The sequence below is a fragment of the Chelon labrosus genome (assembly GCF_963514085.1).
Source record: "Chelon labrosus genome assembly, chromosome: 19".
NCBI classification, from domain to species: domain Eukaryota; kingdom Metazoa; phylum Chordata; class Actinopteri; order Mugiliformes; family Mugilidae; genus Chelon; species Chelon labrosus.
Window position 1 is genome coordinate 17,701,016 of NC_140352.1, and position 13,886 is coordinate 17,714,901.

At 41.7% G+C, this 13,886-nt stretch overlaps 1 protein-coding gene across 3 annotated transcripts; it reads right to left on the bottom strand.

Moving 5' to 3' along the window:
• Positions 1-6: 6 nt before the first annotated feature.
• l3mbtl2 (L3MBTL histone methyl-lysine binding protein 2) lies at positions 7-12,769 on the bottom strand. 3 transcript variants are annotated; one of them, XM_084568140.1, is made up of 18 exons: positions 12,667-12,769; positions 11,562-11,979; positions 11,327-11,441; positions 11,056-11,189; positions 8,063-8,138; positions 7,560-7,636; positions 7,197-7,314; positions 6,378-6,512; positions 6,121-6,209; positions 5,707-5,953; positions 4,796-4,863; positions 4,521-4,625; positions 3,640-3,787; positions 3,474-3,556; positions 3,160-3,394; positions 1,912-1,974; positions 1,682-1,831; positions 7-1,598 (listed from the first exon to the last, which is right to left on the bottom strand). In XM_084568140.1, the coding sequence occupies exons 2-18, from the start codon at positions 11,910-11,912 to the stop codon at positions 1,225-1,227; spliced, it is 2,568 nt and encodes an 855-aa protein (XP_084424266.1). In that variant the 5' UTR covers positions 11,913-11,979; positions 12,667-12,769; the 3' UTR covers positions 7-1,224. The 3 variants fall into 3 exon arrangements, with proteins under 3 accessions (XP_084424266.1, XP_084424265.1, XP_084424267.1); XM_084568139.1 differs by having other exon boundaries at positions 12,488-12,760; XM_084568141.1 differs by lacking the exons at positions 11,056-11,189; positions 11,327-11,441; positions 11,562-11,979; positions 12,667-12,769 and adding an exon at positions 9,074-10,781.
• Between the last annotated feature and the right edge of the window lie 1,117 nt (positions 12,770-13,886).

Sequence of the window (13,886 nt, forward strand, 5' to 3'; positions counted from 1 at the left end):
GGTGATGCATCTGGCTTCTGTACTGACGTTTTGAGACCAGAGCTTCCCAAAAAAAAAAACGGCAACAGACGTTGAACTTTGATCATAAAAACACGTACCAGCTAGGTACAGCTGGAGCTGCTGAGGCTGGGCAGTATTTTACAGTTTTCATTCACACCTTTTATCAACCAGTTACTTACCATATTTCTTGTTGTATAATCAGTACAATGTTGAACAAGGTCAATAAGACAGTTACTGGTTATAGTGTGTGTTGTAGGCTCCTAAGAAGTGATGTTCTTGCATCTTAAAATGCTAGAATTAAAGTGTCATGAACATAACTGCAGCGAGGCCACCATTTTATCTGAAGAGCAACAATCGCTTACAAACGCAGCCCCAGTTGTATAGAAAACCACATCAAATCAGTAAATTTATGAGGGTATTTTTTATCATTGAATGCATATGTACAAAAGAAAATAAAACAGTGAAGACTGTTACACATAGCAGCTCATTATGACAGTCATATTTACAGATTTGAAGTCAGACTGTCACATTGAAAAAAATGAAACAAGTGGAAGGCAATTGCAGTTTCTGCAGAAATGCCACGTTGTAGTGGAACAAGTGAGGTAGTTTTCAAACTTTTTAAGTTGCTTCTGATGAACAATATGCCATCATCTTATTTTTAATGTAAAATATTTTTACTGTTCTCTATGTAGCAGTGATTCATCTGCATTAACATTTTGTAATTACCTCTTTAAATGCTAGCCATCGTGTTAGTGTCTCATTAGTGGTGGAGTCCGCCATTTTCACAACACCTACACACGAGAGATATGCAGTAATCCAACATCAGTGCTTTATCTCACACCTGTCGCTCTGAGCTCTGTATCAGAGGTTTGTTATATTCCTTTTTTGTCAGCAGATTAGTTTTATTTCACACTAAATGTCAGTCAGTTTGACAAGCGGCAGACCAGCCTCTCAGAAAGCTAACCAGCACCCTGATGCATCGTAGCAGATAGTTTAAAGTATACTAGGCGGACCCTTTTTGTATGAAAAAGCTGTTTAAGGAATTAAACAGAATTCCACAACTTTAAACTGAGCCACATGTTGTCGCCTAAACAATGAGGATTAAACTCTTGGTGAATATACATTTAAACAATCACACTAGCTCTCCCAACTAATATACCCCTGGAGGCTTTCTCCACCTCGCAGCCCTTTCAGTCTCTTTGCTCGTTGTTCTAGTAGACATACTCATTTCACCGTTCCTCCAGCTTCTCCTTTACTGTCTTTCTCAACATGGTTCTCTGTGCTCTCATCCATGGTGGTGTCATTTTCTTGACTCCCCTCCTCTTGGTCTGGCCTTTCATTTCCACTCACCTCCATGCTGCCATCACCAGTAGAGCTCTCTTCCAGTGATCCGAGCTCTTCTCCTCCGATTTCCGCCGTTTCACTTTGCGGTCTCTTTTCATGCGTTACATCTTCCAAGCTGCTCTTCTCTGCCGCCCTAATCTGCAGCCCTTCCTCCTCCTGTTTGATTATACTCTGAGAGTCTTGATGAGGGTTGTCTGGAGGCTCAATCGGGGTCTCCATCTCCATCTCCTCCACTTTCACCTGCACTGACAAGACTACAGAGACACAATTATATGAGATATCAACACTGACATGCAGACAAGGAAATGTGAACAGCGTTTGAGAGCTCTCCACTTACTCTCCTGCTCCTCTGACTCAGTCTTGGGCTGGATAAGTGGCACTACCGGAGGAAGGCCTTGAGCACCATCAGTGACGCTGACCTCAGTGTGCTCATCAGCATCATCTCTGACTTGGTCCTGAGACAGCCTCTTCCTTGTGTACCTCTTCTCTATGGAAGGCAATACAAGGATGTCATTTTCCATTACCATCATTTGTGACATTACACTCCATTTCCGAATCAAAACTTACTCTTTTTCCCGTACACAATCTTGCATTTCTTGTTCCGAGGCCCCTGATTTTCATTCAAAGTTACTGTGAAACAGAATAATACGTGACTCTCTATTACAGGATCAAAACCTTCTACACACCATTGACCAGCAGTCGCTACCATCTGTGATAACGGTTTCGTATACACTCACTGGCTACCTTGTTAGGTACACCTTGTTATCGCCTTTTATTTCTTTTTTTCTTAATTCTTCATGGCATTGATTAAATAAGGTGCTGGACACATTCCTTAAAGAGTTTGGTTCGTATTGACATTATGGCATCACGCAGTTGCTGCAGACTTGTCAGCTGCACATCAATGATGCAAATCTCCCGTTCCACAACATCCCAAAGGTGCTCTACTGGATTGAGATCTGGTGACTGTGAAGGCCATTTGAGTACAGTGAATCTCAATGTTGTGTTCAAGAAACAGGTTTAAGATGATTTTTGCTTTGTGACAGCGTTACCCTGATGGAACTAGCCATCAGATGATTGGTACACAGTAAAAAAACGAAGGGATGGACACGGCCAGCAACAATACTCCGGTAGACTGTCACATCTAACTGCATGAACTGATGATAGACAGGTTGATAGACCCATGCTTTCACGCGTTTATGTTTGACCCGAACATCTGAATGTTGCAGCAGAAATCGCAAACTGCAGCCTTATCTTCCTGTTCTTATCTGTCAGGATAGTCTTCAGCTGCTGTAGCTCATGCTTTAAAAGTTTTATGTGTTGTGTGTTCAGAGATGCTATTCTGCATACCTCAGTTGTAAACGGTTAATGTTGATGTTGCTTTTCTATCAGGTTATACCAGTCTGGTCATTCTCCTCTGACCTCAGGCATATATTTTCTCTTTTCCATACCGTTCTCTGACCCTAGAGGTGTTTGTGACTGAAGCTCTCAGTAGATCAACAGTTTCTAAACAACAAAGTCACGTTCAAAGTCATTTAAATCACCTTTCTTTCCCATTCTGATGCTCGGTTTGAACTTAACCAGATTTTGATTTTGTCCACATGCCTAAATGTACTGCGTAGCTGCCATGTGATTGGCGGACAAGATATTTGCATTAAGAAGCAGTTGAATAGGTGTACCTAATAAGATGGCCAGTTTACATGGAGTTACTTTACCAATAATCAGATCTTTAGGTTCAAACAGACAGGTGAATTCACCAACATTGACATTAGCTCTCCATGATGTAGTGCTAAGGGCATTTCTATTACGGGTGCTTACCGAGTCCTGGAGGCGGCTGGAGCTGGTAGCCCATGAGCTCACACCAGCCGACAGGGTAGATGTCTGGGGACTGGTGGTCGACCCACTGGTCAAACTCATCCTCCCAGCCGTCGAAATGGATAAGCAGCAGGCGGCCAACGCAGCGCTTCACTGTGGCCACACACACCAGCCGTGGCTCCATCAGGTCCACTGCTTCCAGCTTCAAGTTGGGGGAGAAACTGTGACCTGGGTAGTCCTGCATGAAGTAATAAAGCCGTTAGCAGTTGGTTTTTCAATGTCTGTGTGCTAAACTTGGTTTTGACTTCCTATCTTACAGCATTGAACAGTCTTGCTGGTGCAGCTTTCGCTTTGGTTTCCTTCAGATATTTCTCCCAGGTGAAGGTCTGAGGATCATAGCCTGCCAGTAAACGGACAGATATGTTATTAACAGGTGTTGTTATTAACAGTATGATGCTACAGTTGTGTGGAGATGATATTCACCTTGGGGTACAGCGAGAGGGATGTTATTCTTTTTACAGAAGTCCACTGGGAGAATGGCATGAGACGAAGCATGATAACAAAACCAGTCAGAGCCGTTGTTTGACATGGTGCCGTCGATGCCCACCATCAGGTAACCGTCGAGCAAAACCTGGGAAGAGGAACAGATTCTGATGCCTAAACTTTGTGTATGTATTGGCTGATGCGGAGTACCAATCCGCTAATAGGACATTATAAATATGTTTTCCATCAGTCTCATATAGTAGAGCATGGCAGAGATGTATTTTTTTGCCATTAAATGCTAAAAATCTTAAGCTTTCCGTGATTGACATGGTTGGTCACCCAGAACATTTAATTAGGCATCTTTGTCCGTCGTTGTGTCGTTTAAATGCGGTTTCTAACAATTGCGTCACCATTTTGTTCCCCCCTTCTTCCTTTTTCCTTTTGCATCTTTAAATGCTTTATAAGATTGCTGGTGTTTAAACTGGCAACACTAGTGCCACCACTTGATGCTACAGTCTTGATGTCAGTTTGCTAGATCTGGCTAACGTTACACTACAAGAGATCAGTTCTTACCTACACAGCAAATTGCTCTGTGCTGCAACTGGCAACTTGTGTTTTTGAGCAACTAAGAAGAACTGATCTCCAGAAGGCTAGCAAAACATGGTATTGTATCTCTGTACAGACTGGCATACTGGCCTAGACCCAATCTCCTGTGTGTTAGGCTGTATCTGCGGTATTTTTGATGTATAAAACTCAACAACAACATCGATATTAAGACAACAGTAAGGATAATAAATGTCTACTTAAAGCAGCAGGCCATCACCTACTTGACTGAGGAGGCCAGATTAGATAACGCACAAAACCATAAATAGCTGCCTCACCTTGTGCACAGTGGCGACACAGATACTTCCAAGGTTGAGAGGGTCTATGGCCTCCAGCTTCATTCCTTCTTCAAAGAAACTTCCCTCCATGTAAACGGTCCTCGGCTGTAGATAACACACGAGCCAGGGGCTTAACATTCACCATCACTCTTTGCATTTTGATTCTGGCCCAACTCTCCTGACAATGATCTGATAATGTTAATACAATGCAAACTGGCTGTTCCTTTGAGAGTATTCCTATCAGATTAAACACTCAATTAAGACTGAAGTGGTACCTTTTTAAAGAGTGTGAATGTACCGTCAGAGTGTCCCTTCACACCACTGGAAGCTTCCAGAGAGTTGCCTATAAAAAAAATAAAGAAGTTATTTTTGATTTATACAACAGAACAGAAATTTAAAACACAGTCGACTTTGACATAGGATAAGAAACTGAGTTAAGCACCAGCTAAAGATGATGAATTTCAAGTAGCAAAGGTTACAATCTTGTTTTGCTCATCGTTTGTGATATTTAGCGGTTTCAGCGTGCGTTTGGATGGCTGACTCCACATTTAAATAAGTCAAGTCAATGATGCATTAAAGAACAAAATGACTAAAGTATTATTATTTTTTTTTTTTTTTAGAAGTTATGCATAAAAAAAGATATCAAGCAGTTCTAGCATAATTTCACCAAATCAGTGTCAAAGCTGCGAGAGGCAGTCACTTTATTCATCAGGGAGTGTATCATTCATGTTGCCCTGGCCAACACCACCTCGTGTACCTGTGTTTTTTAACTATGCAGATTCTCCTGTGTAGTCCCTTGTCTATGATTGGTCTCCTGTACTTCCTCCTCTGCTGCCAGGTCCTGCCTGCATCCGACTGGAGCAGCGCTCACTTTGATTCTAAAGTCAGTGACTTTGCCCTGCTACTGCGCTGCCCTATTTAAGCCTTGTGCCGTGCATATTCCTGTGGGACACACCTTCTAATAGTTTTATTTGCTGCTGATTAGTGTGGTGGTATCAAATATTTTGTTTTCCATTACAGTTTATCACTCTGGCTGCAAACCTTTCAACTCTTCTTTCCCTCCGTATCCATATATTTTTTTTCAAATTTTTCTGTCTATATCCCACAGAAATTTTCACAGTTCTGCATCCACACTGCATCGGTGTGTTGTCTTCGTTTTCAACTGAGACCATTTTTGTAAACTTACAAGGTGCTTTAATGTCATGGCCCACTCTGCTGGACCAGCCTATCGGGTGCAGGAGGGGACTCCACATGTGGCACCAGAAATCAGCGATGGTGTTTGGAGGTGCGTCGTTTTGGTCGGCGTACACCAGCCGCAGGCGGCCGCCGATGACGGAATCTACGATGGCTATGCGGGTCCGGCTGACGTGCTTGGGGTCCACCACTTCCACACGCATCCCCATTTTGAAACTGGTCTTCTTGCTTTCTGCCAGCTGGGAGGAGGGTCGAGGGAAGGCGGCAAAGTGGCAGAGATTATTCCGGTTTCGATTCATTATGTGGGATTACACTATTGATTTAAACCAGTATGCTCTGCACATGTACAAGACAGGTGGATTACCATTTCGAACCACATAAAAACTTCAGGCCATGTTAAACTTACATTTAAGTAGAAGTCAACAGGTAGAGTGTGGGCGCCCACCAGCTTTTTCATCAGATACTCTTTCCAGTCTGAGATGTTCTGCTTCACATCTATAGACACATTTTGTCAAATGGTTGACATTGAACCAACAAGGACAGCAAGAACTCATTTCCCCCACATGGAAGCCACTGAAAACTTTCCTTTCATGAATGTGACAATGGTCATGCAGCTCTGCGTTTACACTGCAATATGGTCCCAGTTTAAATTCAAATGCTCACCTTGTGGCGGCACCAGCAGCTTGCTGGTCATGGCGCACCACCCAACTGGGTTCAGCTCTCCAGAAACAAGGCTGCACCAGAAATCATGGCTGCTGTCGTGCTCAAAGCCTTCATATCTCAACAGTGCTTTGTATCCTGCAGACAAGGTAGGCGATGACAAAGTTAGATATGTCAGTGTTTACGTTACTGCTTTGCCAAAAATCAGACAAATCTTTCAGTTAAAAAACTAATTTTAACAGTGTTTTGTACAGTTTGAATGAATGAATGAATGAATTAAACGTTTTACATGTTCAGTACCATAACCAGTACAAAGGGCAGAGTTTTATAAAAACAAAAACAAAGTCTTTGTCCATGTGAGAACATAACACAAATGAAGAGCTGTCAAGAATGCCAGGCAGCGATACTGTCTAATCCTGACCCTTGAGGTACTGGATCACCAAACCAACATAAAAGAACTACGATCAGCAAAAGTCAACTAGTACATCTCCTCATGCTGCCTGTGTCTGAACCAAAAAGTTGCACTTGAACCACAGCATCTAACTGCCACACATGTTCTGTGGCTGCATGGAAAGAAATAACACTTCATACTTGCAGATAACAGCTCACCTACAGTTAATTAGCTCTAGATGATCACGCTGTTCTGAAAGTATTTGTGTATTTGAATGTTCTCTCTTCACTTCTGTTTTTCTACGATGAATAACTGATCAGAGAGATTGAGGAACCGGACACTGGTGACTAAGACCGGCTGGGGAAAAAAAAATCATAAATGCAAATCTAAAGGTTTGAGGGTGTAATGACACACTGACAGATGTACCACACCTGCAATCTGGATGACAGTAGCGATCCAGTAGACTTTACTGGGAAGGACGGCGTTTGTGTTCAGGACCTCCACTTTAATCCCTACACTGATGTCGTCCCAGTGGGCACACAGTGGAGCCTGTGGAGAGGGAGGTCAGGAGTTTCCTTACAGATCGTCAATGTGATTTGCTGTATGTGCTGATCAACACTAACATTTTATTTCTCTCTACTTTACTTTGTTTTCTCCTGATCACTGTGATTTACTTCACACTCAATTTGGGTGTATTCGCCGTTTCAAAGCCTACGTGGGTGTATAATTGTTGAACATTTGTCTGCGCATGTAAAGAAAGTAGTCTCTAATTACGCACGGAGGACAGGACTCACATGTCTGAAGCAGGAGACAGACGCGGCCAGAGATGTTTCCTTCTCCAAGTAGGCGCCCCAGTCAAAGCCAGTAAATACTGCAGAGTGAAAAGAACAAAAGAATCATGCAGCTAATGTGGGAGTTTGTGCAGCATCTGTATTGTATGCAGCGTCAAATCTAAGTAAACTTTATCTTTATCTGGCTAAATAAATCAATGCATGCCCCCACCAGAGAGGCTGCACACTTTATGAGCCTGTTCAAACTGTAAGTCAAATTATTTTCATGCATGTTAGATTTAGCGCCTCTCTGTACAGTAGATTCTATCGGTTACGAACTATGACTCTGGCCATGATAAGCACATTATTTTCCTGTATGCAAGATAACGTGCAAGTGCCAGCTTTTGTAACACGGTGTTCTGTTGTATTATAGACATTTACAGTCTCTTGTTTATCGCAAATAACACATTTTGCCGAGTGTTTTGACAAGCTTTCTGTGTGAATGTGAGTTTTGTCAGTGTGTTTACCCTCAACTCCTGTTGGGGCCGGAGGGGCTTTGGTCACCTTTTGAAGCACAGTGGCGTTTTTTGAGGGGGGCTTTCCCTGAAGAGACAAACAGAAAGTAGAATTATCAACTCAGAACTACCAACCGGTCTAGATAAGCGTTTCTGTCCCAAATGTACGTAGTGAAGTTTCTGTTAACTGATATGACACTTGCAGACACAGTGACTTTGACACATAAATTTGAATAGGTTCATCCTTGAGCCCAAGAGATTTTGACAAATTCAGATCCTTTTTCAGGAATGAGCTGTCACCGGCGTGGAGAAATTCGTATACCTTTCTGAACTTGTAGACACTGGTGGATTCGCTCAGCCGTAACTGGGAAAACCAGCAAATACTAACATTTCATAGTATGAATCAAGGTTTTAGTTTTTGTCAACACAATAAAAATGTGGTGGCAATATGTTTATTGAGCCTGGGATGTGGAAAGTCGATCAGAAAGTGTTCGGAACTTCTTATATCTTTCTGCTGACAGACAATTGCATATTATAACAAAAACTTAATTATAAGTTACAGGAATAAAAACTAATGTTAAACGCCAACCAGTGGAGGTGCAAAACAATAGTTTTTGGCATTTGAAAGGCAAAAAATATTTCTTATAAAACACAAAATTATAATTGCATAATTAAAATGAGAAACTAAAATGTACTGCTTCAGAAATACCAGAAGCAGTACATTTCAGTTTCTCATTTTAAAGCAAAATTACTTTTAAAATATACAATACAGAATTGTCTTGTTTCTGGAGTGGTACAGTATTTGTCATTTGTAAAACCAAATTATTACTGTAAAAATATAAAATACAATAAGTGAAGCTGTAAAATTGATCTTAATCCTAAATGAGGATTTCAATTTAAAGACTGTAACTACCTATACACTCGGATTATATACCGTTTTAACCAACCGGGATCTTAATATTTAATGATTCTACATTTAATGTGAATAACCTCAGCGGTGACCCACTGCCCGCACTGACTCACCAGCTGATCCAGACTACTGGAGCTGGGGTCACCTGTCTCTGAGGTGTGTGTGAACGGTGTGGGGACGGCGGTGGTCTTCAGGAGATGGCCCCGGCGGCTCTTGAGATCCAGCGCGTCGCGGTAGTCTTCAGGCGTGAAATGATTCTGGCACACGAAGAGCTTGCTGAGGATGTGCAGCGGAGTGTTTACATCCATGTTGAGACTGAACAGCCATTGCCTCAGTTTCTCCGGGTCGCCCAGTGGAAACCGATGGAAGATTATGCTCGGACGTTTTGTGCAGAAACAGGTGTCCACGCAGCACGTGAGAACCATTTTCTAAATATTTGCAATTCCGCGCATTATGGATTTAGTGTCGTGTAATGAACAGAATAAGCTGAATTAGAAACGGGCCACAGGACACGTTTGCAGGTCGGCAAGTGTGGGTTCAAGTCCCGCGCCGTCTTGTTGTCCTTCTTCTTCTACGTTTTTTTTCCCCAGCAGCCGGTAAACATGTTGGTGCCGATACTGCCACCGTGTGTTCGCTGTTACAAACTATGGGGATTGTGTGCAGGGAAAACTCAGTGGGATTATTGTAAGAAAATGTTCAGATATAAATGTGGTAGGAGATTTGTGACACCGTATCTCAACGTGCAGGCATGCGCACAGATTTGTGCACTGTAAATGTAAAAAATAAAACAACCCATAAATGTCCGCAGAGATTTGTAAATGTGTACACAGATGTGTAAAAGTAATTACAATTGTGTAAAATACATGCATTCAAAAACTAAATGTTAAACGCCCTATAATTCTTCATTTCCACCTCTGGTACACCTCTTAAAGGGGAACTCCGGCGCAAAATGAACCTGGGGTTAATAACACGTGTACCGAGTTCGACCGTTCTCTGGTATTTGTTTTCATGTATTTGTTTTGTTAGTCAAATGTGACCAGTTTTCTTGCAAACCGCTATTTAGCGTATAACGCTAGCCTTCGGGGCACACCGACACATAAAAAGAAATCGCTATTTCTATACCACTAACAAGGCTCACAATATCACCACACTTACATGGTAGCATAACTAGGGTCTCTACATGTAAACCGAAGCATTGAGAACTTTGCAAGTATACAGGCAGTTTATTAAAAAAGGAATACAGTACCGTTCGCGTCCGGCTCGCTTATCCAGGCGGGCGCCATCTTGGGGAAACTGAACTCTCTTCGTTCAGTGCTCTCAGTGCTTTCTTCCGGCAACAGACAGTTCAGTTTCCCCAAGATGGCGCCCGCCTGGATAAGCGAGCCGGACGCGAACGGTACTGTATTCCTTTTTTAATAAACTGCCTGTATACTTGCAAAGTTCTCAATGCTTCGGTTTACATGTAGAGACCCTAGTTATGCTACCGTGTAAGTGTGGTGATATTGTGAGCCTTGTTAGTGGTATAGAAATAGCGATTTCTTTTTATGTGTCGGTGTGCCCCGAAGGCTAGCGTTATACGCTAAATAGCGGTTTGCAAGAAAACTGGTCACATTTGACTAACAAAACAAATACATGAAAACAAATACCAGAGAACGGTCGAACTCGGTACACATGTGTTATTAACCCCAGGTTCATTTTGCGCCGGAGTTCCCCTTTAATTGGTTGAGTTCTTGCATGCAGTTTTTGCAGAGCTCCTGTCGTGTGGCGATCTGTCTGTGGCACAAAGCTTTCTTTGCACTGAGCTCAAGCTAGCGACTCCATCAACGCTCTGCAAGCAACAGCGGAGATGCACCAGACAGAACTAGTTATATCGAAAATGCGCAGTCAAGTGGGTCACACCAAGATGGTTCTTGTCTTTGAACCTAACCTGTTTTAACCTGAGCTGACAAATTATTGTCCCACAAAGAGTAAGACTGCCAAAACGTTTTTAATTAAGTCATGTGAAATTACACACAAATTACTGACGCACTGGTGCTATCCAGAGTCTGACAGCAGACTCCGTTTAAATGGACAAATAAAAAGATCTTTTTCTCACCCGCAGACGTGCCAGTATGGAGGACTTCTTCGAGTTTGATGAATATGAGCGAGAGCAGGATGTACTGCAGAAACGTTTTGTCTTTGAGAAAAATGTACCAACAGTTCCAATTTTCCCACACCTCTCACACACCACTGTAAAAAAAAAAAACATATACATTTAAAGCAATAAGAAGAGGTGTCCTTTAAAGCCTTTAGAGCATACTGAGATTTTGAATGATTAAGAAGTGCCAGCTCTGCTTATGACAAAGTTGACTCACTTTGAGGCTCACCTGGTTGGTCATCAGTACATTTTTGCCCTGGCTTCGTCTTTTCTCTTGTCAGATGTTCTTCATTACCTCCAGTGTCAGTGTCAAGCTGCATTGCATCCATTTCATTGTGCTTTGCCTTTGAAGAGAGAACAAAAACCATGTAAGAGACTCAGATTTTACATCACACCTGCTTACAACAAAGAAATATGTTCAAAACATGCAGCATCAGCAGCACTGCCCATGTCTGGCTACTCACACTAACAGTACGCTTTGTTGGTTCAGACTGAATGCCCCGGCGTTGGATCGCAGGCAGGCAGCTACTACAACCCGCTCCGTTACAGGAGAAACACCGTGGACGAACAAACACTGTAGGAACTGCTCCCGGCCTCAGCTTTAGAACCCCTGCAGGTGTTCTGGCCTCAAAGTACTCCTTGCCAAAATGCTCGCTGCAAAGATGAGAGTTGGGTGTGGCGACCCATTGGGTCCGTGTGCGCTGGACCTGCTTCTCCCATTTGCGAAACTCCTCGAGGTCCTTGGGGAATTTAAACATTGTCACGCCATCGTCCGCGGTTTTGCCACATCCATATGCCACACAGTGGTAGGGCATTTTGTGTTGTGAACCACAAATCCCACACAGCTTAAAGCATAAACTATTTGAGTGTCTCCAGTGATCTCTACAAAGGAAAGAGATGACAGCATGTTACAACTAGCAGACAGTTCTCTAATTATATCACAAATACAAACATTATGTTTACGTAAAACCAATGTCTAGTTAGTAGAAATTTGAAAACAGCTGTGGCAGAACTTGATATTTATATAAGTTAAACAGTAATTTTGAACTAAAATAAATAGTGACTATCTGCCTGGCCTTGACAGTAACATTATAAGTAACTGTTTCTCTACTTTTTCTCAATATTAAACATAAAATATGAAAATACTGTTTAACTTAACTATATATATGTATTTACTGTATATTTAAGGTGAAAATCTTGATATTTAATTTATTTATTAAACACAAACTAACAAACACGCCATGTACAAGAGACAACACATTCATTTCCAGGAAAAAACAAACTTCTGCTACAAAGCACAGAAAAACAAGAAAGGTGAACACTAAGTAGACGTCAATGGCGGGACTACCACAAGAAATAACGCACACTTTAATTTTAGTTTTGGACTTACTGTTATAGCCTGCTATAGCTAACAGGTTCAGCTAACAGGTTCATGAGATCGCAAATGAAAACATAAACTAAAGTTAGCTCACGTGCTACAGTACATGCAAGCTAACTGCTAATAGTGCTAAAAGCACGTTTGGCTAATTATTATTAGCGGAATTAGGGTCGTCATTATTTTAAGTGTACCCGGGCAGTTGATGGCGTGTCTCATACAACTTAAAAAGTATGCGGAAATAAATTGTTGTTCAGTTACATCTTCTCATCTTCTTAACTCTGTGAGCAGCACTGCAAATGGTCGACTGCTTTTGACGTCATCTTCCTCCGCAAGGAAAATGAATTCTGGGAGTTGAGGTTTGGAACGATCACGTAACCAGTCATTCACTCAATTAAGAGGCTGGTTTACTAATAACTAATAACTAAAGTAGATAATAATAGTAGTAGTAGTGTCAGTGCTTGCAATACAAAAATAAACATTAAGATTCATTATATTACAAAAAAGAGAACATTTAATTTGTAAAAAATAGATAAAAAATACTTTAAACCAGCGTCAATTTTGGACATGCCTGCTTGGTCAAAGGTCTTTCTTTATTTCTACAGTATTCTACATAGTACAACAACACTAAGGACCTCAAAGCAATATGATCAAACATGTGATAAAGAACAAAAAAGCAAAACACATTACATAGCCTATGTTAAATAACTGAAAAAAAAAAATACTATATTACTAAAAACTAGTTTATTCAGATGCATTTGGAAAACTATCAGAAGCCATGATGAAACTGGCTCATGAGAACCGCTCCAGGAAAGAAAGACTAAGACCTCCCATTTGTAGCAAAGGATATGTTCAGGAATCACCAGCTAACACCAACCCAAATTACAACCTACATCAGTGCTTCCCAGAGTTTAAGTAGCAGAAACATGTCTACATCAATCGTTAAGAGGAGACAAAGTAGTTCAGGCCTTCAGTGTCGAGCTGATCCCAAAAAACTACAAGAGCAAAAATAGGAAGAGGACTACTTGGGCCAAGAAATGCACACTCAGCTTGTTGAAACCTTGACTCTAAAGTGTCCACATTTGAGATTTTGGTTCAGGTGACTTTGGAAGATGCAGAGAAGGTGATGGGATGGTACACATGTGGTTTCAGCATAGAGGATGAGATCTGACAGTGTGAGGGATTTCACTATTGACACTATTGGTGATTTATCCAAAAATGAAGGCGACACTTGACCAGCACAGCTACCACTACATTCTGCAGGGATACACACATCACATTTGGTTTGCGGAACCATAATTTGTTTACAACAGGACGGTGTGGCATTGCTGTTTGCCCAAGAAGCAGACTGATGTATGGTACATCAGTTTACCTGGTCTCCACAATCACCCAACCTAAACCCACAGGAAATGGT

Coding starts and splice junctions, on each gene's coding strand:
- l3mbtl2 (XM_084568140.1), bottom strand. CDS start 11,912: ATGCCCTACCACTGTGTGGCATATGGATGTGGCAAAACCGCGGACGAT. Junction 6,513..7,196: donor TACTGTCATCCAGATTGCAG/GTGTGGTACATC, acceptor CCTTGTCTGCAG/GATACAAAGCACTGTTGAGA. Junction 3,557..3,639: donor CCCTCTCGCTGTACCCCAAG/GTGAATATCATC, acceptor GTTTACTGGCAG/GCTATGATCCTCAGACCTTC.